Here is a 26,627-nt window from a genome sequence, read left to right as displayed (position 1 = left end):
CATTCTGACCAACTTTCATAAAGATCCCACAAAAAATGTGACCTCTAGAGTGGTCACAAGCAAAAGTTTACGGACGGACGGACGGACGCACGCACGCACGCACGCACAGACGACGGACGACGGGTGATCACAAAAGCTCACCTTATCACTATGTGACAGGTGAGCTAATAAGCAAACCTTTAGAACCAAAAACGTATGTACTCAATGCCTTTTCAGAAGACAGAGAAAACAATTGCACACGGAAAATGGGTAAACAAATCACATGACAATCTGTTGTTTATAATGTTGTTATTGTATTTGTTAAACATTCAAACATGTATGAAAATACTTTTACGAAAATACGGCGATACCAATACAAAATGAAACTAAAAATATACAACCAGTGTTACTAAACATTTTTCAAAAAGCACTTACGAAACCGTTCACAAAACAAAGATTTAGGAGAATAGATAGTGGGAGGTTTTTTTTAATTTATATATCATCAGAAAGATATAGTTACACGTAAAAATGTATACCTTTGGACATTCTGAGATATTCAATACAATTTGCACATATACAAATCACAGATCTATTTGGTTTACAACATACATTGATAAAATATGTAGGTTGAAATATCGATGACTTTTGCATTCCAATGATGCGAAACTAAGACCACACCAAACGCTACGATGAGTTGCTTCAATCATCTTCAACTTGCCGAACTAGCTTCGTTGGTATGGGTAAAGTCCGAATGTTTTTATTTTGAATGGGTTTAAGTGTAGGCGGAGATGTTTCCAATCCACTACTAATGCGATGAAAATATTCATTTGGTAATAATGGAGATGGTGTCTGTGGCTCCGTATCTGGTGTCTGTTCACTAGACGAACAACAGTCACGTAATGTATTTGTGGTATGTGTGGGAAGATTGTCCGCATTCGGTGACTTAGATATATTTCGTCCAATGGTGCTGCACTGTTTAAAAAAAGAAGTACACATTGCAGTTTTTATGTACCAAAGTATACATTTTGTAATACAAAAAGAGGATACACTATAAGTTTAACTATTTAGAAATTCAAATTTATGCTGTTTCTGGAAGCCACCAACAATGCAGTACTTACCACAAAAACTGCGACAGTGATCCCTACAATGAATCCAGCTATGACGTCAGATGGATGGTGCTTGTTGTCTTTGATACGTCCTAGGCCACAGAGAATAGCAAGGAATATAAAACCTGATTGTAGAAACACTTTCAGTATCCGAGAAAATTTTATCTGCAGCCGACTTTGAATATATATCTGAAAATATAACAACACCTTTCAAATAAATAACAAATGTGGATTCCATGGCTGAAGGAAAATGGAATTTGTATACAGTTATACATACATGTATATCTAAAAGCAGTGGACCGGTTATTTTTTAATTATTCCCAGATTTCTCAATGAAATAGCATTAAACCTGCATGAAGCCGAGTGAATAACTTTGGAACTTATGCAACAGCAACAAGGTCTAGCAAGACGTACTCACACAAAAGAAAGTTGCAATGTACATAGAGAAAGCCGAGTGTCCTGAAGGGAACGATTGCCGACTGCCTCGCACAGCGTGATCTCCAAACTCGCTTCCTTCACATGTGTACTCAGATATATATCTAGAATGAAATAGTAATGTTAAAGTCTTACAAAATGTAAGAAAATGTTTTAGTTCTAGTTATAAGAAATAAAGGTGACAAGAAAGTGAATCTACATTGGTTTGAAAGTTTACCAACTTTATTTTTAAGAAATATGTTTCAGATAACTAGATGCTACACTGTTTCGTGTAAGCATTGAAACGGAAGTAAATAAATAATTACCCAGGACACAAAGTCCTGTTGAAGTTTGGCCTGCAAACATCAAAAAAGTTTGGTCGAAGCACTCCCATCTTATTTTTGACGACATCTACAAGTAATTCCTGCATTACGAAACCGACAAGAAATACCGCACAACTCTTCACACAAAACATTATATCCCCTACAGGTTGACATGGTCGTCGGCACTTGCTATCTACACAGTTCAAAACTTCCGTCAGCACAAACTGTATGGGTAGATAACATTATATTAGAGCGGATATGTACATTCAGATACAACTTCAATATGTGCACGACTCCTTCCAATGTAAGAATCCAATGTATGATTCTTTCCAGTTTGCACTGGAAGTTGTTTTCATCTTGGAATGTCGTATTATTGTTCAATGTTTATATTATTACAGCTTTACTTTACAAATTTCAGATTTATTGATTGCTTAATGAGTTTTGTAGTATGTTTTATTTTGTAAAATTTCACATATTCTCATTTAACATCTCTATGTTTTCATTTTCAGCCGTTATAAAACTGGTTAATTGTATTCCTATAAGTATCAGGTTTATGGTATTATTTGTTCAAGCGTACATTCAAACATGTATGCCTGAAAACATAATTTCCTAAACAACAAAAATAATTATGAATGAATTTAAGCAGGTTCACCTTTTTGACGTGCATACATTCAATTTGTCAGATGACCGATAACTTACTGAATGTTTAAAAGTTTTAAGGATAAATACTACCCACGATTTGTTAATTTGTTACCTAATTAGTGTATTTCAATATAATGTGCCTAGCATAAAAAAATTAAACGTGTATAGAAGAGCGATAAATATAAGGCAGCTTTTATTATATAAATATTACATTGTAAATTACATTTCAAAGTTTACTTACTATCAAAATTGAAATGATGCAGCCCGCTACTATCAACACGGTCGTGGACACGGTATCTGGTTTGTAAGGATAGCTAAGACTTTTGTCGTCACAGAGAAATCCTCTCTCATATGGTGTACCTTGTAGAAACAGGAACAGCGTGGGTAGTGCAACTGCAAAAGTGATTAAGGTCTATAATAAACATACTAATATACAAAACGCATATACAAGACATTGTGTTGGTTGATAAATATTCATTTTCTGTCATTTAAGATTATTAAGCAATGTGATGCAGTCTGTAGAACGTGGCGTAAAGTACAGCTGACTTTAAAATATGTACAAAACATTCGGTAAACAGTTAATGGTATTGACAAGTGACTGCAGCCACTGCCTGTTCCAATAAAAAAATCGTTTTCAGGAAGGAATATATATGTGGGCACTAAGAGACAGCTCAAAGATAACCTTTGTAATAATCTGATTATTTTTCCTTGTACGGCTTCGAGACTGGCTCTAAAAGGCTTTGTTAATTATCATAGTTGGAAATTCATTTTAATGTAACAAGTTGTTAACTCGGTTCCAAAAGAAAGTGTTCACTTTTTAAGTTTAAATATTTCAAAAAGTTCCCCGACGTTTTTGTTTCATTTTTCATACACTAACTCTCGGGTATAACTCAAAATCTAAAATGCTCACCAATTTGTTTACGAACTGATTTAAATTTTGGTACCAAACATTATAAGTTTTCATGAAAATAACCGAGGAAAAGTAACAGAAAACTAAGAGCACACTTTCTTTTAGAACTGAGTGTAAATTGTCTGTATTACTGGTTTTATGTCTTCAAAATAACAAGTGTTGCTTATGAACCATGAATGGCGTATGAAAGTTTTAAACATGGCAAATAAAATGATTAATATAATTAATTTGGTAGCCCGCATTCAGAATTTTCTTCAATATTAATATTTTTCTTGCTTTGTGACCTACGAGACTTTTATAACTGCTGTGTCACTGTTATGCTATTTTCCCACACGCACTTAACCTACTGCAAAACATTAAATAAGGTTTAAAGTACAACAAATCAATTGAACCTTATTCAGTTAGATGATACGTACGCTTTGTTCAGTAATCCTAGGAATATTTAAATATGCTGAGTGATTATATGAATTTAAAAAAGAAGGCCCGTGCAACAGCTGAAAAAAATGGACAAATTACATGAATATTCGATTCATTCTGACTGGAGAAAACATGTCAATGGTTTTTATGTTTTAGTATCTCCTTTATAATAATTTCTAAACTAGATAAAGTTAAATGTTAAAAATATGGCAGATTATGTAAATAAACGAGCATATACAGAAAGTTAAATGTGCAGTATGGTTTTCAAAGATACATATTTTTTGTTGACGGAAGACCAGTGTCAATTTCTAACACGGACTGATTCATGTTCCTATTAAACAAAGAAAACTGAAAATATGTAATATTATGCAGCACACACACAGTTATGAAGATAATATACATTGATAACGTGTTAGAATCGAATTAATATATCTCAAATTGCTCTTGAATGAAATCGGTGTTTAATTGTTCAGATGTGTATTATTTTATCACGAAAGCGCAGCCCTCGTGGTCTAATTCATTTGCATCTGAACTCCAAACAATGATTTTATTGAACGACAAATCACTAAAAAGATATATTATTTCTTAAACAATTTTGGTTTGAGTAAACCACCAAATTTGCAAACAACAACATAGTTTTGTATAGAAACAAAATCCTGACGACTTATGTTAATTATAAAAACCTTCGTAAAGAGTGGATATTGTCAGGATGTTATAATATGTTATATTTACGAAATTATATATAGTAGAAACATGTTTATATATATACAAAGAGCTTATACGCCTGCGGAATAATAGCACTACGGTTACAAAACGCGGTGTACAACCGATTCGGGGTATTTAGATATATTTAAATATAGCCCTGTTATATTTTATCATATAATAAATTTCCATATTCATAAATATAGTAGGTGGACGCGACATACTTCGTAATAGCAGGTTAAACTACAGCTGTCACAGGAGTGACGAATTATACCCCCACAATATGGCCTTGTCACAGAACTAAGTCAATGTCAAAGCTGATCTTACTTGACCTTTGACCTACTGACCTCAGAATCAATAGATGTCATCTGCTGGTCATGATCAACCTCCCTATGAAGTTTCAAGATCCTCGGCCCAAGAGTTCTCAAGTTATTGTCCAAAAAAGGTTTAAATGTTCCGGGTCACTCTGACCTTTGACCTTTGGAACTCAAAATCATTATAGGTCATCTGCTGGTCATGACCAACCTCCCTATTAAGTTTCGTGATCCTAGTCCCAAGCATTCTGAAGTTATTGTCCGAAAACAGTTTAAATGTTCCGGGTCACTGTGACCTTGACCTTTGACCTACTGACCTCAAAATAATTAGGGGTCATCTGCTGGTCATAACCAAACTCCTTATCAATTTTTATGATCCTAGGCCTAAGCATTCTCAAGCTATCATCCGGAAAACGTTTAACTGTTTTGTATTATTGTGACCTTGACCTTTGACCTACTAGCCTCAAAGTCGAACGTGACCTGTATTCAATCATGTTACACCTGTGTAAAAATTTATGATCCTAGACCCAAACTTTCTCAAATTATCATCCCGAAACCATTTTACTGTTCCGAGTTACTGTGACCTTGACCTTTGACCTATTGATCTCAAAGTAGAACTTGACCTGTATTTCATAATGTTACACATGTGTACTAAAGTTTATGATCCTAGGCCCAAGCGTTCTCAAGTAATCATCCGGAAACCATTTAACTGTTCCGAGTCACTGTGACCTTTGACCTATAGACCTCAAAGTCGAACTTGACCTGTATTTTATGATGTTACACCTGTGTACCAAAAGTTATTTAAATCGGTCAAGCCTTTCATGAGTTATCATCCGGAAACCGTTTTACTGTTCAGGGTCACTGTGACCTTTGACCTACTGACCCCAAATTCGAACTTGACCTGTATTTTCTGATGTTGCACCTGTGTACCAAAAATTATTTAAATCAGTCAAGCCTTTCAAGAGTTATCATCCGGAAACCATGAAAACAAACGGACCGACCAACCGACCGACCAACCGCCAAGCTCACTCCTATATACCTTCCCCACCCCACCCACACCCCCCACCCAAAAAAAAAAAGAAAAGAAACTTCGTTTTGTGGGGGTATAAACAGTATTAAAATACGGGAGGTAACAAACTATATTCACCGATTAAGACTTAGTGTAATATACCGTTCTTGTAGATCATTGGAGTCTGAAACGTGTATATGTAAATTGATGGGACTTATTTACAATAAACATTGTTTAGGGTACGTGTGTTTACTTTAAAACGATTATGGGAAAGTAAACAAAAGACACATTTCCTTACATAGATGAGACAATGATTGTGCTATTCAACATGGTGGCTGCCATGTGCAATTTGCTCTACTTATAGGACAGCATACTTGAAAGTAAGTTAAAAGTAAGATCGCTTTTTTTTTTGAACATGATACCTCATAATGGAGCCCTGAAATAGTCAAACACAAAGCAGGTAGATTTACCTTCCAGGTTGACCTTTAACAAGTAAGCAAAATACTGGAAAGGATTTTTTTTTTAATTTCGTTCTTCTTAATAAATTAAGAAGTTTTTTATGCATCACTTTAGATTATTGTAATGTGTTTTATCAGATGATTATCGTATACTGATTTAACAATTGAATAACAATTCTTCTTTAAACATATTGCTGTGGATAAAAAACAAAGAATGTCATTACTTTCATTACTTTCATTCATTATGTTTGTTGAAAATGGCATACAAGAAAAAATCAATCACATGTATGTGCGGATGGGAATATCCTGCTCTCGGATAAGTGTTAACGCGCTAACTAGATTGAGCCTCGTTACCACCTATTCCCATCTGCAGCTACAACCAGTGAAAATTATATTACACATCCAACTAGATACTTTTTATAAGGTATTAAATGTTCTGAACTGCTGACAATGTCGAATTCTAGTACCTCTTTGATAAAATTGTTGACAATAAACCAATTACCATTGACATCAGGCTCCACAATGACTGTAAACATCTTTTTTAATGATATTTAATGACCAAATTTGCTCATCTACTGTTAAACATGCTTTCATAATATGACTGATACAAAATATTTGCCAACCTCTAAAGATTTTATTGTGTATTAGGAAAGGTTAAAGGTTTGACATTTTTATAGCTTTATTTGTTTTAACACGTCCTGATATTATTTCTGCATGTGATTAAATTTCTATTGCACATTCTGACAAAAACAGGACAGCGAATTACTGAACAGTGCATATTTAGAAAAATATTCAACCTAATTCATTCTATATTTTGCGGTGTTAACAATGATAAAAAAGCTTTATATTTTTTGTTTCCTGGAGTCTAGAAACTGAAATTTGTTTTAGATGTTAGCTTCAACGGTATTTTAAAATTCCATAATTTTGGTTCTTCATACATAATAATGTTTTCATCATCTTAAATTTATTGCCGCCATTGCATAACTGAAATGCTGTTAAAAAACGTGGCTACACCCAAAACAAAAGTTTAAATATAACTGTGCCAAACAATTACTTAGTCCGCAAACGTCTGTTATTGCATCTAATTAGGTCTAAATGTTTTGTTATCGTAAGTTACATCTTAGATGTTTTGAACATTTTCCCCAGACTGTGTGTAGACTGGAATCCTCTAGGACTAGTACTTTGCTATACTGGTTTAGCTTTATTTCAGTGTAGAAAGATCGAGCTTTTTAGAAATTGAGACCCATATTGATGCTAAATTATTTACTGCGGGAGACATTGAAAAATGCAAATTATTATATTATATTATATTGCAAATATTGTAAATAACCTACATACATGTAGAGCAAAATCTATCTCGGGTTATTCTGCAATATACCACTCGCGTGCAATGACGTCATCCGATCCAGGTGCGTAGCGCGGTCGTAAAAAGTAGTTACAATTTTTTTCTAACACTGTTGATACTAGTATGTCGTGTTTGAATCGAAATAATAAGTTCCCAAGTGTGATTTATCATAGAATAACCCGAGTTTTTCGTTCTTATGCGAAACAATGTATCACTCAGGCCTACGGCCTTCGTGATATATTCTTACGCATAAGAACTCAAAACTCGGGTTATTCTACGATAAACAACGTTTGAGAACTTATTATTTCTTAAATCGACCAACTGTAGTATTTCATGCAGGTTAATTAAATACCTGTTTAGAATAAGAAATGTATGCGAATCTTTCGAACTATTTACGATAACTGAAAAAAAAAACGTATTGAATTAAATCTGTCGCAAGATACAACGCAAAATAGCAAAATAATAAGAAAATCAGTTTGATTGAGTATGTTTATGCGAGGTAATGAAATGTGCATCCCTAACATTAAATTTTACAGCGTAAATACTTCTGTTGTGATAGTTAATGAAATCTGTTTAACTGAGTCTAATTATGAGAAGTAATGAAATGTGCCATAAAGTATACCCATCAGTTCACAGACACACTCTGACTAGTGAAGTAAAATGAACAACAGTAATCATAGCGTATATATTATACCTTGTAAAAAACAGCAAGTTGTCAGCAACAATTATAATAATAGCAGTAATTATTCAGATTTTTGGAATCGTTCGACGCCGACAGAAGAACATTCAGTTAACAAATCTGCGAGCTGCCAGGTGTTTATTGCAGCTGACGGTATATCAGGTTTGTGCCAAATGACCGTTTTATGAACAGAATTATTTCTATTTATTGCTGAATCTTTAGTCGTGCGCACGTTTAATAATGATACTCTTTATTGCGCAAATCTTTAATTACGGAAAAATTAAATAGAGCTTCTTTACAGCACTACATTAAGATTTCGCTACGGTAACAGAATTGCGTGAGGTTGTAGCACTTGCTAGATAAACTTTGAGGAATCTTGAAATGTTAAGGACAAATGAATAAAACATTGCAGATTTAGGAAACGTAAATTTGTGTAAACGATATATTTACGTAAATATCAAACAAACATGTTGCTCAGATACATTATGTTTGTATATTTTCTTTCATTTTTCTGCGCACCTGAATTTTTGAAAGCATCTAGTACGGTAATTTAGCATACAAAATAAAATTTATGAAATAAAAATGATATCGGAATATGCTTATACTGTACTATCAAGCGATTTACAACTTTGTATATATAACATTACTAAAATGAAACATTAATCCAATTTTATTCCTTTTTATTTCTTTAACGGATTTGTTTAACTGAAATAAACAGAACAGAACAGAACATAGTTTATTCAACTTGTAAACATATACAGGTACCTCGTTGTACAAAACATTCATACAATATTCATAATATACTTGGTCATTTCAAAATAGATGTGTCATCGATAAGTCTTTACAAACAATATTTTCTCTATTACATGTAAGATCTTTCATCATTTCAGTACTTGTTTAAATAGTTAAATGCCTCTTGTTGTAACAAGCACAGTGAAAAGAAAATAATTAAACTGCAAATTTAAAGTAAAATTGTTAGGATTTGGAGAATGAACTGTAAGGTCAAAAATTACTAAAGAGTATTTTCTCGTTTTAAAAGCTATTACTACTGACTCGTGTAAGTATAAAACTCATGCACACATAAACATATTACGTACTACGCTTTTTGATTCAATAATTCATTTCTCTTCTTATCAGCTTGAAGAATGTATTTAGCAAGATTTCTAATAACTTTATTTTTTGACTTGAGTAATTGAATGAATTTGTGCATACTAGGATGTCTATAAAATACGGTTTTATGAATTGGTGTCGTAACTGCTCATATACTTTACACTTAATGACAAAGTGGTACTCGTCTCCTATGTCACGAGGCTCACATAGCTGACAGATTCGTCCGACCCTTTCGATACGAGGCTCACATAGCTGACAGATTCGTCCGACCCTTTCAATACGATTTCTACCGTACCTACCTGTTTCAGTTCGCAACTTATGCGTTGAAATACGCAATCTGGCTAGTGCCTGACGTAAGGTTTTTGTATTAAGAACCAGAAGATAGTCACTTGGGACTAATTCGTCCTTGACATAAAAATATAAATTGTTAAGAGCATTGTTACTTTGTAAATCTGTCCGCCATTGTTGCACGTAACAGTCCATCAGCCTTTGCTTAAATATGGGCTAGAATGTTTTGGAATCTACACTGTCCTGGCCCCGTGTTCACAAAACATTTTCAGTCTCAGCTGAGTTTGATAATAAAACTTTATTTGTCATTTATGTCTTAATAGCATATTTTAAACTAATTTTTAAGTTAATAACTATGATGAAGTGGCTATTCCGTAATGATGGTCATTCTAAGTTGGAATTTAACCTTTTAGTTTTAGTAAAATTGATATTAAAATTTCAAACTCAAACTCAGCTGAGACCGAAAATTGTTTTGTGAACACGGGGCCTGATAATTCCAGACGTCAGAAAAGCCATACTGACATAGTAAATACTTAACTTTACTGGCCCAGTTACTTTTACGATTTAAGCATTTGTTAAAAGAATCATTATAAGTGTATTTTAGTAGTATGTTATTGGACGATAGAAGTTGTAACCAGTATTTAATAATTTGAAAATGTGTCGAGATAAACAATGGATACCGTGCCAATTCACTGTATACGGCTTTGTCTGATTCCCAAAATTGCCTTACAATACTTTAAATGCACACGTTCTATTTCTTTGGACTTGGAGAATCCCTATTTCAAGAACTGAACCAACGAACGAGTCAAATAGTTGTAGAGATACAGATGGCTTTAATTCAAATTTACATAAACATCGAGAAACATCTTTACAATATATTGTGTAAGTCTGAAATTAAAATAATGATAATAAAACTGCGGAAATATAATTGAAAAACAATATTACTAACACTGTTTCATGTAGTGCTCTAACAATACTTTGTTCTTTAAAAATGCTTTATGGATATAATTATACATTCTCTTTGTATGACAGTCCCTTTGATGTTTGCAAAGAACAATTAAGTCTAGGTCACTCAAGTAATTTTTCAATTGTATCATTAAGTAGAGTTAGTAATTTTAGTACAGAACATAATTAGAACTAAATTTTAGTTAGATCACTTTAAAACAAAAGTTCATGGCTTCGCTATATTTATATTATAATTGCAGTCCTACTATTTTATATACGTTTTTATGTGTAGTCTCATATAAGTAAACTATCTTGCTAATGATCATAAAGCATAAAAATAGAAAGAAATATAATGTCACCTGAAAGCCATAGAATAAAATCCACTATTATCTGAGCTGTAATTCGCTGCCGTATTGGCAGCACGTCTTCAGACTTCTTTTCCATGTTAATAACCACTTGTTTTAACCACACTATTAAGATGACAGACTATTATATAGCTGCGTTACTTACAATCAGTACACATAATCTTAACGAGCGTAAATTCCTAAAGCTCTATAAAAAAGTTTACTTAAGGTTTGAAAAATAATGACGAAAACAATCCGGTTATTTAAAGTTATTTATTAAAAGACGTTAGAAATAAATCGAAGAGCACTGTTATCAACTGGCACGTAGAAGAACATTTCAAATTACATGTAATACACTATAAGAGGATATCGGTGTTTATTGTTCTTTTAAAGCGTCAAAGCTTAAATGCATTTCATTGTGTGAGTCCCTTATGAAAGTTTTATCACTTAATTTAATGTCACGACTTCTATGCTTTTATTTTAAACACATACGAATTATTAAATATAAATCTTGTAATAATATTTATAGCCCTCAAGTCAACAAAAATGTTAATTGCTTAACATATTGTATCAAAAGGTAAATAACTTCCTTATGAAAGTGTCGTGACGTTTATTGACAAAAACATTGAAGCTGATGATAACATATGATTTGAGCGAGATAACCGCGTACGTACAAATGAAAATACAACAGATGTACTATTTGATAACAATGGTGGTCAGCAATACATGTACTGATGACAGATCAAAATAAGGATGGGTCTCCTTAGTACGGTCCTTCACCTTAAGCGGTCTATCAAACACAATGTAACCCCCTTCAAGTTATCATTGTTTCTCCTTCACATAAAATATTTTCAATAGTTCATTAAGTGTTCAGCTATCATCAGAAGCTCATCCCGCCCCCACCACGTCTTCTCTTCCTTACTTACATGCAGCACTTTTTTTCTTTCGCATTAATATTACATTCCCCATTTCTTTTACATTTTACTGCCGCATTATGTTCATTGAGTTCTAAAACCTTAAATTCATTCTTTCGCATTTAAAATAGAGAAAAGTGGAAACTTCACAGGTCGCTCAACACGACAAAAACGAAAATGTTGCAGGCTCGGTTTGATTGAGCCTGTTCATGGTTAACATTCTCCTCTCCGCATTACATTCAGTCCATTCCATATTAAATATATTCAAATCTCATCTCTTCCGCCTACATTCAATTCCCACCCCTCTCTCCCCCTCGGTGGCCTAGTGGTAGAGCGTCCGCTTCGAGTGCGGGAGGTCGTGGGTTCGATCCCGGGCCGCGTCATACCAAAGACGTAAAAAATGGTACCTAGCAGCTTCCTCGCTTGGCGCTCAGCATTAAGGGGATAGTACTAGGACTGGTCAGCCCGGTGTCAGTATAATGTGACTGGGTGGGGTATCATGCCGCGTGTCTACGACGTGATATTCCAGTGAGGCAGCACTATAAAGACGTTGAACCCGCACACACACACACACACACTCTCTCTCTCTCTCTCCCGGTCTCCACCCCTCTCTCCCAGTCTCCATCCCTCAATTATGCCCTTTTGCAATTAAGTCAGTGGTCATCTTTCCAGCTTATACTTAGATTATACAACATTGCACATTGGACGATAATTCGAATATAAACCTTTGAAGCGCCAAAAACTAGTCTTTTACAGAGGATGTCCTTGGCCGCAGAATAGAGACACCGCCGAAATAAATGAAACTAGCGATATCTGGACCAGCGTGGCCTCCCTTAGCAAAGATCAAAGATTTAAATTTACCTCACTATTCTTGTTTCAATCAAGTTTGAAAATATTGTAGATAAAGAATTTGAAGAAACATTTATTCAGTCATGTATTTAATATAAATCATTGACACAGGCAGACTGACTGACATTACAGTTATCTAAATGTAAATAAAAAATTAGGTTTTATCCACTTGAAATTTCATGGTCGCCATAGTATAGGCCATTTATAGTGTAAAGACGTCTTAAAAATAATGTATGACATAATTTAAAATAGAATAGAATTTATCATAGTTTGACATTTTTGAACGGAATTTACACGTGACGAATGGTTAAAGGAGGTAGCACATGTAGTTCGTGATTAGAAATGGTTAAGCAAATGCATGGTAATACAAGTTAAAGCATAGCAAAAGTTCCTTCTAGGGCACATCTATATAAATATAAAATGATCATCTTGTTAACCTTTGGTTGCAATGTCTGTTTTATACTGCCAAAAATGTCAAGTACGTATTTACGCTAGTTATTTAACATAAATTGTTAAATCTGTTACCACTTTCAGTAGAGTAAATACGGCAATAAGACATTGACCCGGTCAATCTATTACGATTCGATGCGTGGATTTGTTGCGCATAATTAGAGGGTCGCGATGTTTTCACATATTAACCATGTATTTGAAGGTGACGATAATCTTTAGTTGTTTACATGTAAATTTGCTGATATATGTCTGTCTGGTCGACTGAATGTACACATGTTATATTCTTCAAAAATGGAGGAAATAAAAGAATCAATCAATCATCCTCGGGTTTAGTAATATGTATTCCACGGAACGCGTTTAGTCAGAGAGTCGCCTCAATTAGGAAAGAATAGTTTAACGTCAGATGTTATTTCTAAGGTCACGGAGTTTAATTGGTCAGCTTGTAATGACAACAGCTTTCGATATCAGTAGCTCAGTCAAGTGTGACTTACCAAATTGAAATATTCCTTCTCAAGAGAAGGAACAATAAAACAGTATTGCACCTAGCCATTCTTAAAACAGAACTACAAGTATGGCTATATTGGTATGACTCTTCCAGGGCTAAAATCCCAGACCCGGTCCGCCTCCCCCACCCCACAACCCCCGCACTCAAAGCGAACACTCTACTCACTACCATTCAGTTATTTAGCTGTTTCTAAGGTGCTTTACTTTTCATAATAATGAAACAAGTTGTGTTTCATACACTGATATGTTTCAAACCATATATTTTACGTTTAGATTACATTACAGTAGTTTAAAGGCTCATAATGCATTTGTTTTAATGGGTCTGTCGCATTTTTTGTTATGAACATCAAATATATTGATTTGTTCAACATCCTGTTTTCGATAATTTGTTTCTCTAATAATTGTTAAAGGTTCGAATATTGATAAACACAATAGGAAGTTTTATTAAACTCATTGTTTTTTTATTGCCTCCCTTTATGGTTCTAATGGAATAAGTTCAAATGCAGTAATGAAAGTAGTGTTATTCTAACCATATAATTATGTATAACATCTATTTGGACAGCTGTCTGTTTCATGATTTGAACATAAGAAAATAAAGCCTTATGGTACTTTGAATACTATTCGAGAATAATTAAAGCTACATGTGTATAAAAAGGTATATACACTAAACAACATACATTACTGTTTATTTTTTCAATGGAACACAGACAAATATATCTTTTAAAAAGGCGGTCGGTGTAATTTGAACCTAAGAAAGATGTTGCAATTTCAAAATTGTGTCGTGCACACATTTTAAAAAATAATTCTAACACGAATCGATTTATTTTCCTATTTAACATGGAATACCGAAGCTGTTTGATATAATGTCACAAAATCACTGCTTGTATGTCGTACTTACTACGCCAAACGTCGCAGTATAGGCAAATATTTAGTGGATATCGTCAAGGATCGCTCTTGATATTTTGTTTGAATCGGAAAAAGATATTTCAAACATCCATTTCTCTCTTGAATAAAATCATTTTTGTTGTTCAGATGCGTATTATTGTATCACTCAGGATGCGAAAAAAAGTATTATTTCTTACACTTAGTAAAGGAAATATTGTTTTCACATTAAAAAGTTTCTAACATTCAAAGTTTGTTTCTGTCATAGACTACGTTAAATGGCTATTAGGTCAAATCGTTTAAAATTGTACATAAGAACTGCTACGTAAATAAGTCTAAAAGTATCTTGTTATCAAATGTTGAATTTAAAATGTTCACAAAAATGGACAGAACCGCAAAAACTGTTCGTATTTAAAAAGTTTCAGTGTAGTTTACGTTAGGCCTTAACATTTTTGTTAAATTACATTGCTTTCGGTGGATCTGTTTTCAGTGTTCCCACTGGCATTTAAAGTTGGGGGTGAAAACTGAGTTTTTCTTGCACCTTTGCAACCCATCACTTGGAGATATATGAGCCGTGCCATGGGAAAACCAACATAGTGAGTTTGCGACCAGCATGGATCCAGACCAGCCTGCGCATCCGCGCAGTCTGGTCAGGCTCCATGCTGTTCGCTTTTAAAGCCTATTGGAATTGGAGAAACTGTTAGCGAACAGCATGGATCCTGACCAGACTGCGCGGATGCGCAGGCTGGTCTGGATCCATGCTGGTCGCAAAGCCACTATGTTGGTTTTCCCATGGCACGGCTCATATAACAACTGTCTCCAAAACTGGGTGTGCAATGTACCATTCCGGGGTGAAAAACTCCCATTTGGGGGTTTCTGGGAACACTGGTTTTACTATTTAAATATCACGGATTTGTTTTGTGCCGTTACACGAAATGTTTTTCCATTCATTCGATCATGTATTCGTTTATCTTTCCATATTCAATATTTATATACTTTTGGACAGTGTTAATTAAAATTGGTTTAAAACACAATTATTTGACACTGGTCCAAACTGTTTGTACCGAATGACATTATTAAGTCTTGATTTTACAGCTTTCCCATGGCACAAAAAAAAGCACGTGCCATAAGGCAGTACAACTGGCATTCGGAAGTAATTAAAGCCACAAGCAATTGACATTACGGCTCGATCATTATAAGATATTCAACAACAATTATCACAACTGCCGCGCCAGGGATTGTACTCAGTACAATTTGGTAACAAGTTTTTCCATCTTCCACAATGCGTTTAATTGGTGAAGTTCATGACAAAATCTCAGATAAAATAATGCATGTTTACCAAATAAAGGCGACGCCTAATTCCAATTAGAGATAATTTATATAGTTTCTATGGCGGCTGATTTCTGCCATTTCGTGTTTTCGGGGCGAAAACATGACAATACAAAAATACGACAACATGAAACACGACATGTCTATACGATTACGTCGTATTGGTGCCCTTTATTTGTCGTGCTGTCGTGTTTTTGTGATTTCGCCCCGCCGACACGACAACACGAAAACTCGACCAATACCTAATAACATGTAATGTATTTGTCGTATTTTCGTGTTGGCTGGGAGAAAACACGAAAACTCAACAGATAAGGTATTTGTCGTCTTTTCGTGTCGGCGGGGCAAAAACACGAAAACACGACAAATAAAGGGCGCCAGCACGACATATTTATACCCGCCAACACGAAAACTCGACAGATAAATTTGCCGAGTTGGCGCCCTCTAAACGTCGAGTTTTCGCGTATAATGTGACGTGTTTTCGTGTTTTCGCCCCGTCGACACGACAACACGAAAACTCGACAAATTAGGGTTTTGTCGGGTCTTCGTGTTTTCGTGTTGTCGTGTTTTCGCCCCGCCAACACGCCGACACGAAATGACAGACATCAGCCACCATAAGTTTCAGTAGTTTTTGTGAAATACAAGAGCTAGCTATTGGGGTGTTAACGAAACTTAATTTTTAAACCAAGGAGAAAAGGATCAAGTAATACAATTCCTTTATTTTTGGAATAAAGTGAGCAGTTTTTAGTTTCGTGCACGATTGTTCAACTGTCAGGTATTATGTCTGTATGTCTTTGTGTAATACAAACACAATGCAGTTGTCAGTTCCTGGATCTATTAACTCTATTGCTGGGCTAACATTAATATAATACAGTTTTTTTTATATATATATTCAGTCTATTGCCCGAAAATTAGATACCAGCCATTGTAGTTTCATATTCAGCATTAAAACTACAAGGCCCGCTACTGTTTTCTATCAATTACCAGTGCTTTTGATGATTGTGTTTTAGTACGTGTATTTGAACTAATATGTGACCTACGATTCTAATAATCATGGCTAGATTTGAGACCAAGCTTTCTAATATACTTGCCTCTGTTAAAACACTCTTACGCTAGAATGACGTCACATTAACGTGCAGTGACGTCAACGTTTTTGTTGCGACCAAGAAAGAGCGCTTCTATATTTCATCCACTGTTTTAAATTAAGGGCATATTAGAAACGAAATAATTTATAGCACAAGCGTGTTTTAACACTATTTATACACTCAGGTGGTGATACGTCGTTCAATAATTATTACGCCCGACGTATAACCATCCATCGTGCATAAATAGTGTTAAAGCACTCTTTTGCTATAAATTATTTCTTAAATAACGTACACTGTGTATATTTTGCGATAAACAACGGCTGACGCTCGAATCGGTAACAGAGCATTTTGACATCAGTTATGACGTCAATTGACACCGGTTCAATACTCCTCCAATATATGAAGTCCAGTATAAATTTTATCAAAATGTTACAATGAGTATGTAAGAATGAAAACAATCAAGGCCTTGGAATGGTTTGTCGCCTGATTTATAACGGTTCCTTACTCGGTTGCCCCTCGTGATGACGCCCTCGTACTTCAATTCCTGCGCATCTGAACTCTGAGCCGTGATAAATCAGGCGACACACCACTCAAAGACCGTGATTATTTGGTAAGTGCAATCAGTCATGATACTTATCATCCGTTGATATTTTACATTTATTATTTCTAACAAGTGTAACCGAAGAATTAAACATTCAACTGAAACGTTACTGTTTATCTTATAGTTTACTTGCAACCTCCAAAAAGAAAGATAAAAGCACAGAAATATCATTCCAGACTTTAAAAAATTCCTTTTGCTTCTGTCATTGTTCAATTAACAAACATTTAATGATACTTTGGTACTTTTCAAAAGTGTCTTACGTCAAGAAAAAACATAGACGAAACAGATCAGTTTACGTTGTTACAATTGTTTTCTACCAAGGAGGAAAACACACCGGCGGCCGACGATTCGCACAAGTTTTCACCTGTATTATCGAGATATCATTCAGATGTACTTGCGTTTATTTGACACACAAATTGAATATATCATGCTCCTCCTTCCTCCTACGTTTAGATGCACATGTTCTGTTTTGTCATCTAAAGCTTTAGAAACGAAATATCAAGAAATATATTTAAAAGAAAGATTTTCGGCGCTGGTGGGGATTTAGTGCATTGAATATGTTGGATTGCAGTATAGATAAATGTGACAAGCCATGACAAAATGGTCCCAAATGACATTTTTATGGAAACTGAGTTTTTCACATATTCTAAACAGTACTGGGTTCCCAGTAGTTTCCGGACCCAAGTAGTTTTCCGGACCTTTTACATTTCGTGCCGTATAAACTTTACACCGTCGTAAAGCATTTGGGTAACAATATCACATCATCTAGGCGTTTGTTGTCTTTACACAGCAGCGAAAACCTAGCGTTACCGACTTTATTCATTATTTGAATATCCCGGTTGTTTCAACTCACTTCGGTGCAATTGTTTACATAGAGACTCGCATCAGCTGGGGAATTCCATTTACAGCGCGCATGCGCAGCAATTGAGGCCCCTTGAAGGTAACTATCAGTTAAATGATACTCGTATTTGCAGACGATGTTTTAAAAATATCCACAGAGTAATAAAATAAAACAGTGAAAGTCAGGAAAAAATCACCATGTCCAATTAACGACCAACAATTACACGACCTTAAATTATCGATTAAAAATAGGAACCAAAATGAACGGAGATTTACCTCCTATACCGTATACAGTACGTATCTATTGTTAATACATATTTAGCACAAAGAGAAAGACAGTAGATATGGTGTTCGAGTGGTTAAGGCGTTGGACTTGCAATTTTAAAGTGCGGGATCGATTCCTACTCACGTCATTTTTTTTTTTAATTTGTTAATTAAACTGAAAGTTGTTATTTTTTAAACTTGTTAATTAAACTGCAACTGAAAGTTGTTATTTTTTAAACTTGTTAATTAAACTGAAAGTTGTTAATTTCCTTTTTAAAAACATTTTTTCAGTCGGCTCAGAACGTCCCGTTGGACACATTATTTTCTTTTTTTTAAGGTTTTGCAAACGTTCCTACGAATGAGCTGAAAACTCCTATCTGTTGAATTCTTATCTTAATCTTAGGTCAAGAACATGCCAAAGCAATACACCGAGGACCAACTTAAGCTGGCATTGTCAGCAGTCCGGCAAAAGAAAATGAAAATAAAGACGGCTGCTCGGCTTTACAATGTGCCGAAATCTACTTTATTTGATAAGGTGAAGGGAACATACATCGGCAAACAGCGGGGACCGGCGAGGCAGCTTCTCCCTGATGAAGAAGAGTCTCTGGTTCAGTACTTACTGTACATGGCTAATCAGGGGTTCCCGTTGACAAGGGCCATGATGAGATGTTATATTCAAGAAATAGTTCTTCACTCAGGTTACTGTTTATAATAGAAGCAAAATCAGTTTAATGTTCGAACTATACACTACCTAAAAGTAGGCTAATCTAATGTTTTATAATAGTTCAGAGTCTTAAAAGAAAACTGATTTTATAGAGTTGAATTTGTCATACAAAAGTAAAAAAATACCAAATTGTTGTATGACTAAATGAAATTTCAGGTCGAGAAACGTTATTCAATATACAGAAGGGCCCATCTGATGACTGGTTTGTGAAGTTTTTTAGTCGCCATCCAAACCTAGCACAAAGGAAACCGGAGAATATGGATAAAGCTAGAGTGTCCATGTCTTCAAAAAAGATGCTTGACGAGTTCTTTCCCTTTCTAGAAGGTGTACTGGATAAATATGGAATACGAGACAAACCTCACAGGGTATAGACTTTTATTATATACCTATATAAATTCTGTAAAAAATCGGCTTGTATTTCACAATTAAATATGAAGAGACAGACAAAAAATCCGTATTGTACCTTTTAAATTCCGTATTGTACCTTCCGTATTGCATGCTGCCGGACTATTTTCATTAATATGCATGATCCGATACATTACTATAAATAGCGCACATAAAAAACTTCACTAAGTCCCATCTAATATCGATAAACATTGAAGATTTCGTTCAAGAACAAAACAAGAATCAAAATGGTAAAGGTATATAATAAAAGGGTCATTATAACAGTAGCCAGTTCTGGGACTTTGTATTCCGCCCTCGTGGATTTTGCAAGGTCGGATCACACTCGGCGCTTGCGCGCCTCGTGAGATCCGATCTGGCAAAATCCACTCACCCTATTTTATTGTTCGGGTTATTTTTCAGCTAGGACTGTTTGAAAAATATAGACTTACACAATATAAGATTTTCACCATTTTGACACTCCAACACCGTCCAGTTGTCAAGGTTGTTAAATTCAAATCACTGTAACGTCTCACTGATACAGGGTTGTGGGTTCGAGCCCCGTTACAGACCATGTCTCTTTATGAGAGAAAGTAAGCAGTTTCGTACGGAAGACTGGAGTTTACACAGGAACGATAGTATGACTTTGATTGATAAAAGGGGGCATAACCTAAATATTTGTCCGTGCGTTCTTCTAGAATAACAGTTTTAACTGCTAAATTTAACCAGTTACTGTAATAAATATCTGTCTGTTCTATTCTGCTATGCTAAACATTTGTAGATTTTCAACTGTGATGAAACAGGATTCACAGGGAAAGAAGCTCCACGGGCAAAAGTAATCGGACCCCGCGGAGGACACCTGTTCAGACGTAAAACAGTTTCTGCTGACCATGTGACAGCTCACCTATGCGTTTCAGCAGATGGACATTTTTTACCACCTGCAATAATTTACAAGGTGCTAATAATGTTGTAATATTTTCATATAAGAATGTTCAGTCAGTTAATATCGTACAAGTATTTTTTTCACTTAAATTTGTATTGATTCAAAAGAAAAAAATATGTGTAATTTATGCAAGTGGTCAAAATGTTTTGAAAAATATGGCATACTTTCTCTCGCAGGGATCATTACCACATCAGCACTACAAAGACAGCGTCCCATCCTCATGGCACTTCGGTCACAGTGAAAATGGCTATATGGACCGTGATCTTTTTCACAAATGGTTTGTCAACGTGTTTGTCCCTAACTGCGGCAGAGAGAGACCCGTAATACTTGTAATGGACAACCATGACTCTCATATAAGTATCGCTGTCATTGAGAAGGCAATATCAGAAGGTATTGTGCTTCTTGGTCTGCCTGGGCATTCCACTCATATCCTGCAACCTTTAGACGTCAATGTAAGTTAATGTTTTATCTGTGGGCTAACTTATTGTCTGCTATAAAAAAATAAATACTTCTTTGATTCAATGACATAAACTCGCACGATTAATCTACGTCAATTCCTCTAGTTCCTGGTAAATTAATTAATACAAAAATGTATTGAAAATGCCGAAACATTTATTCCAGATAAATGCTATAAAACTGCTCATTTAATCTAAGACAGCTGTATTATGATTTGTTTTGTAATTAATGATATTCTATTTCAGATTATATCACCGCTGAAAGACGCGTACACGAAAGTGGCAGCCGGTCTTGGCTACATAAATACCGCTGTCAGTGTTGGGAAAGCCAAGTTTCCGGTCGTCTTAAAGCATGCAATGGACAAGATTGCGCCAGCTACCATAGTCAACGGTTTCGCTAAAACTGGCATCTGTCCGTTCAGTCCTTCTGTGATAGACACGTCACAGATAGTAGAACCGACTTTCAGAGACGACGCAAACGGAGGTACTAATTGTAATGCTAAGTTTTATGTATCTGTACAATGAGAGCTAATTCTAAATGCCTTTTTAGCTCCACAATCAAAACACATATTCACGGTGAAAATAAACCATATCGTCATTTGAAATACATTGAGAATTTATGTCAATCCTCTTAAGTTTAGCTATGCAGTTATATTTATATGATTTGTAGGACCAGATGAGCCCGAGGTGAGGACCTGTGGTACCTGTGGGTCTTACATTACTAACCCATTGGTGAGAAGAGGACTCATTTCAAATTCACTGGCAAACATTCTGGTACCCCCTCCCACAAAACCACAGAATAAACAGCAGAAAAGAACACGGGTTGTAGCCGAGGGCAGACTTATCAGCGGCAATGATATGCTGAGTCAGCTAAAGGTAAACATGTTTGAAAGTATTTAGTAATTTGTTACTCATATCATCAATCCCACTGTAATTAGTGTAGTTGCAATTTTTAAAACATACGTACCTTTCTCCCTATTAACTAAGGATTTAAATAAAATATTAGAAGCATCAATACGGATAAAAACTGTACTTTATGATATTCAAGGAGAAGGAAGAACTTGCTGAAAAAAAGAAGAGTGAATCAGAAAAAAGGAAAACGGAAATGGAAATGAAAAGAAAACTGAAAGAAGAAGATGATAGGATGAAAAAGATAAAGAGAATGAAAGAAAAAGAAGAAAGAGAAGCTAGAAAGCTAAAGGACAAAGAAATGAAAAGTATTAGGAAACAGAAAAAAAAGGAAGAGCAAGAACGAAAACAGAAGGAGAAGGTATGATTTGCTTGGTATTGACTTTTTTCTAAAGGGACTTCTAAATTACATGTTGTGTGATATATGCGTAACTTACATAACAAATTTACGTTTTTAAATACTAATTTTACTACTAGGACGGTATATTACATGTTTATCAAATCCATTCATTCATTTTCTTAAGTTTTATCTAGTGCAAGTGGTCTTTAATTGGGCAAAAACAAAAGATATACCAAATCAATACTTTTTCAATACTTTTTTATGAATAATCAAATTCTTTATATTCGTCTGTCTAAGGTGGACCTTAAGAGAAAACGTCTATTTACTGAGGAGCAGATCATGTCAGCGAGCATGTATGTATGTGGCGACTGTAAAGAGAAGGGGAGGCCAGATGATGAGATTAACGGCATTCTTTGGTTCGGCTGCGACGAAGAGACATGTGGATTATGGTTTCATGAGCATTGTCTGACACAACAGGCCAAGGAATATCTTTGGGAAAGTTTAGAAAATGGGGAGGAGTGGTTTTGCCACAGGTGTAAGCCGTGGCTTTACGAGGAGTAGACTTGATTGTTGAATTCCATATCTGTGATATTCAGTTTGAGCCAGTTTTAATGATATCATATGAATATAAATTTTAACCTGTGTTTCCTTTTTTGTATTTCCAACAGGTCCTCATTTTAATTAGATACCAACTCATTTTCTTTCTTAATTATAGCAGTCTGCAGGATTTTTATGGGGACAAAGTGTGTATACAGGTAGTCTCCAGGAAAACCAGTCTTAATGTAATAATAAATGTAAAATTAGAATGATTAGATTTTTATGATCAGTTCCTGAAAATTCGAGTCAAATACATAATCTGTTTACAAATCTACAGATCTTCAAAACCCAACCACCGATATCATTTTAGCGTGACGTTGCAAACGTCATTCAAACGTGATTTTGCGTATTTGTACTGAGCGATTTATGAATCTAGTATTTGATAAACTCTTGAAACAGACTTTTCAAATCATCATCACGCTTCAGGATTATGTTTTAATTTTGAATATATATAACAAAATTTGAAATATTTTCGCTTACAGAAAGGTTACAACTGCTACAATGGAAGGTCCGGAAAACTACTCGGACTAACTGTGATATTAATAGAATTAATTGCCCCTTTGAGGCCTCATCTACATTCGTGCCGCGAACAATGACGTAATACGAAAAACTGCATGGTGTTAACGAAGAACCCAGCTTTTTTTCAGTGAAAATTTTATGTTTCTACTATGTTTTGTTCGAAAGTTATTGGCAAAAAATAGCGATTTCGGTCCGGAAACTACTGGGAACCCAGTAGATGTGTCCTTAACATAAATTCAAAGTTTTAAACCTGCATTATTTAAAATACCAAAATTACAGCATTTTTTGTACAATAACTCTCCATCGCAAACTTGCATTTTTTTGTTTAATAATAATGACAAATACTAAAATCATGTACTTTTATCATATATTTTTTTTTCATATTTTGCCATCAATATCAAAAGTATTTAACATGTTTAGCACAGTTGATATCGGAGCAAAGTACCTATGACTTGTAGCCTTAACGGCTTTGCATAGCCATTCTATATATTTAGAAGGCACACAGTTGATTAATTAAATTTACGAAAAACAGTCAAAATTGACATATAACATATATAAATAAAGCCTTTAGTAATGATACGTAATTCTATTTCATTTTGTTTTATGTAAACAAATATTACCGAGGAAGCAGTAGCGTAGTGCTTTAGGGTCGGATTACAGATACGGTGATCACGGGTTCGAGTTCTGGTTAACTGTGGGTCTCCGAAGACCCTCAATGAGGAATGAGTGTCGGGAGGAAGTCTATGAAACATTTATGCTTTCTGATAAATGAATATAAATTAATAAATGATTTAAGTAAAGAAGTGTTTTTCAATGTATTTTGGGTAGCTTGCCTCAAGTTTGTAAAAAAAATAATTAAATTTGGAGACCAGACACAGACAGCAATTCTGTCACTGGCCAGAGTTAGTGAGACGCTCGAATTTTGACACCGATTTTCAAATAAAAAGATTAGGGGATGGAAAGATGAAGTAGCGTCTCACTCAAATATGACGGATTTGTTTCTTAGCTTTAAAGTAGATTTTGGAAAAAAAAACATAGCTTGTTTATCTAGAAAATTCCTTAAATCAAACTCGAACATTTCAGAAATAAAAAGCCATTTACCTGAGATCCACAGAATGACATCAATAAACACTTGCACTGTTACGGGTAGCATCCTTGACTTCCACTCCTTGTTTGTAGAAAAACTTTCCATTTTAGAGTGTCTTTAAATTCTGAAGAACCAAAATAACAGGAAAGTATTAACAGATAAATATAAACACATTATTTCAGCAACACTACGTTGCTTAATTTTGTGTACACTGAACAAATTAGTATCACATGTGTAGATTAACACGGTTATTGCAGTTATTCAGAGTCGATGTTCAGGTTATTAAAGTAGATATTGTATGAATTATTGTTAAGAACTTTCACAAAAATATTAAATTTCCTTCGTAACGAACTAAATAACCTTCTCTTAAAACAATTTAAAACAATTCTTGTTATAATCTTTACAATGTAATATTTCCGTATCACGGAAAAGCTTTTATCAGTCATGCACGTGCTTTTATAGCTTTAATCATCCACAATGTGTCAAACTTCTTGTGAGTAATCATTTTTATTGAAGTGAAGTGTGCTCTTGTTTTAAGTGTATGCACTTCAATTAATTATCAGCTTTACAAGATTTTGGTTCCGATTTCTCATTATGTCACCACGACTTCATACTTTTTTTTTATTCTAGCATAAAACTGCTGTTATTGTCACTTTTCGGGGGTGTTTTAACAGGAGAGAAAACGTGTGTTAACAGAGAGATTCTCGCGCTCACGTGCTGTTATAACACTTTTTTATATATCCACGTTCCGTGGCAAAACGTAAACGCATTACGGCCCGAAAACGGATAATTCAAAATGAAATGACGTCAACGTGACAAAACAACGTAGACTTTACCGCGCATTTCATGGAAATTCAATGACGTTGAGGGACCATATATTAATTCACCTGTTTTTTACGCGTTTTCTGCTAGAATAGCGTTAGCACATGTTCTTTTCGTGTTATAACATCTTCAGAATCCCTTGGGAATCGTTGGTACCTTCGCCCTAACGGGCTCTGGTACCAACCAATCCCTCTGGATTCTGCAGATGTTATAACACGAAAAAACATGCGTTTTCCCTACATTTATTTCCAAAGTGGTAGGAAGTTTATAATCACAGTGTGTTAAAACATTTCTTTAACAACGTTTCTCGTTGATTTTTCTTTAAATACATCTAGTAGATAAAAGCATTAGACAAAGGAAGCCAGTGCTGGTAAACTGAACCACCGAGCCAATTTTCTTACAGTACTCTGAAAATTTCAGTCATTTTGTGTCATAATATTTTGGAAATTGGCAGTTTTGACAACATAATGCCGGATCTATGTGGAACATTCAGAATATCTTTGCTACAATAACAGCAACAAACTTGCTGAATTACTGATTCTTTTAAGTTGTTTTTCGAATTTTTGCCGAAATTTGCATAGTGACTTTATTATGAATATTACAGTTTTGTTTATTCAATTTAAATGAATATCTCCCAAATTTATATTGGTCCAACTTCTACCCCTGAAGACTTGTAGAAACTTATATCTAGCAAAATAAAGAGTAAATTACAAAAAAAATATTTGTATTTGATTTTCTTAGACCAAACACACACCCATTCATTTAATGGACCTCGTGCAATAGTTTTGACTATTGACCGATAAGCCATTCAATAAGCATTTTATCACATGAATTCAGAAAAAAAAATCATAGTTTTTCCTTAAGTTTTAACTCCAGCACAGTAAACTTTACTGTTGAACTATAGAACGGTCAATAACAAAAACCCTGAAACGGAGATGTATATACGGAGTCCTGTAATAAACCATATTACAAAAAGTCTGCCCCTCTGCCTAGGAGTAATATAGCCTTCTTTTTTAAAAGGAAAACTTTGCGTTGTTCAATATTCTTGCATGTGCGTTATTTGGTTTTTCTCATGATTATGTTATTCATATCGTTTGGTTGAAAACAATGATAAAAAAAACTTACCAAAGACGCTACGATGGCGGGCAAT

General features: G+C 34.7%; 2 protein-coding genes across 5 annotated transcripts; one reads left to right on the top strand and one right to left on the bottom strand.

Moving 5' to 3' along the window:
• Positions 1-273: 273 nt before the first annotated feature.
• On the bottom strand, positions 274-26,619 carry LOC123525393 (phospholipid phosphatase 1-like). Of its 3 annotated transcripts, none has more exons than XM_045304412.2 (7): positions 26,603-26,619; positions 24,670-24,779; positions 2,706-2,857; positions 1,826-2,046; positions 1,504-1,624; positions 1,098-1,274; positions 274-951 (listed from the first exon to the last, which is right to left on the bottom strand). In XM_045304412.2, exons 2-7 carry the CDS (start codon positions 24,758-24,760, stop codon positions 679-681), a joined length of 1,035 nt encoding a protein of 344 aa, XP_045160347.2. In that variant the 5' UTR covers positions 24,761-24,779; positions 26,603-26,619; the 3' UTR covers positions 274-678. The 3 variants fall into 3 exon arrangements, with proteins under 3 accessions (XP_045160347.2, XP_045160346.2, XP_053393874.1); XM_045304411.2 differs by lacking the exon at positions 26,603-26,619 and adding an exon at positions 25,060-25,184; XM_053537899.1 differs by lacking the exons at positions 24,670-24,779; positions 26,603-26,619 and adding an exon at positions 11,001-11,570.
• On the top strand, positions 18,318-23,096 carry LOC123537512 (uncharacterized). Of its 2 annotated transcripts, XM_045321250.2 has the most exons (8): positions 18,323-19,398; positions 19,581-19,789; positions 20,587-20,760; positions 20,925-21,200; positions 21,450-21,687; positions 21,874-22,079; positions 22,252-22,473; positions 22,750-23,096. In XM_045321250.2, exons 1-8 carry the CDS (start codon positions 19,113-19,115, stop codon positions 23,011-23,013), a joined length of 1,875 nt encoding a protein of 624 aa, XP_045177185.2. In that variant the 5' UTR covers positions 18,323-19,112; the 3' UTR covers positions 23,014-23,096. The 2 variants fall into 2 exon arrangements, with proteins under 2 accessions (XP_053393873.1, XP_045177185.2); XM_053537898.1 differs by lacking the exon at positions 20,587-20,760 and having other exon boundaries at positions 18,318-19,398.
• Positions 26,620-26,627: the final 8 nt, after the last annotated feature.

The sequence above is a fragment of the Mercenaria mercenaria genome, chromosome 3 (genome assembly GCF_021730395.1).
Source record: "Mercenaria mercenaria strain notata chromosome 3, MADL_Memer_1, whole genome shotgun sequence".
NCBI lineage: Eukaryota > Metazoa > Mollusca > Bivalvia > Venerida > Veneridae > Mercenaria > Mercenaria mercenaria.
The sequence above is the reverse complement of the archived record's forward strand: the minus strand, read 5'-3'. Positions and strand labels throughout refer to the sequence as shown.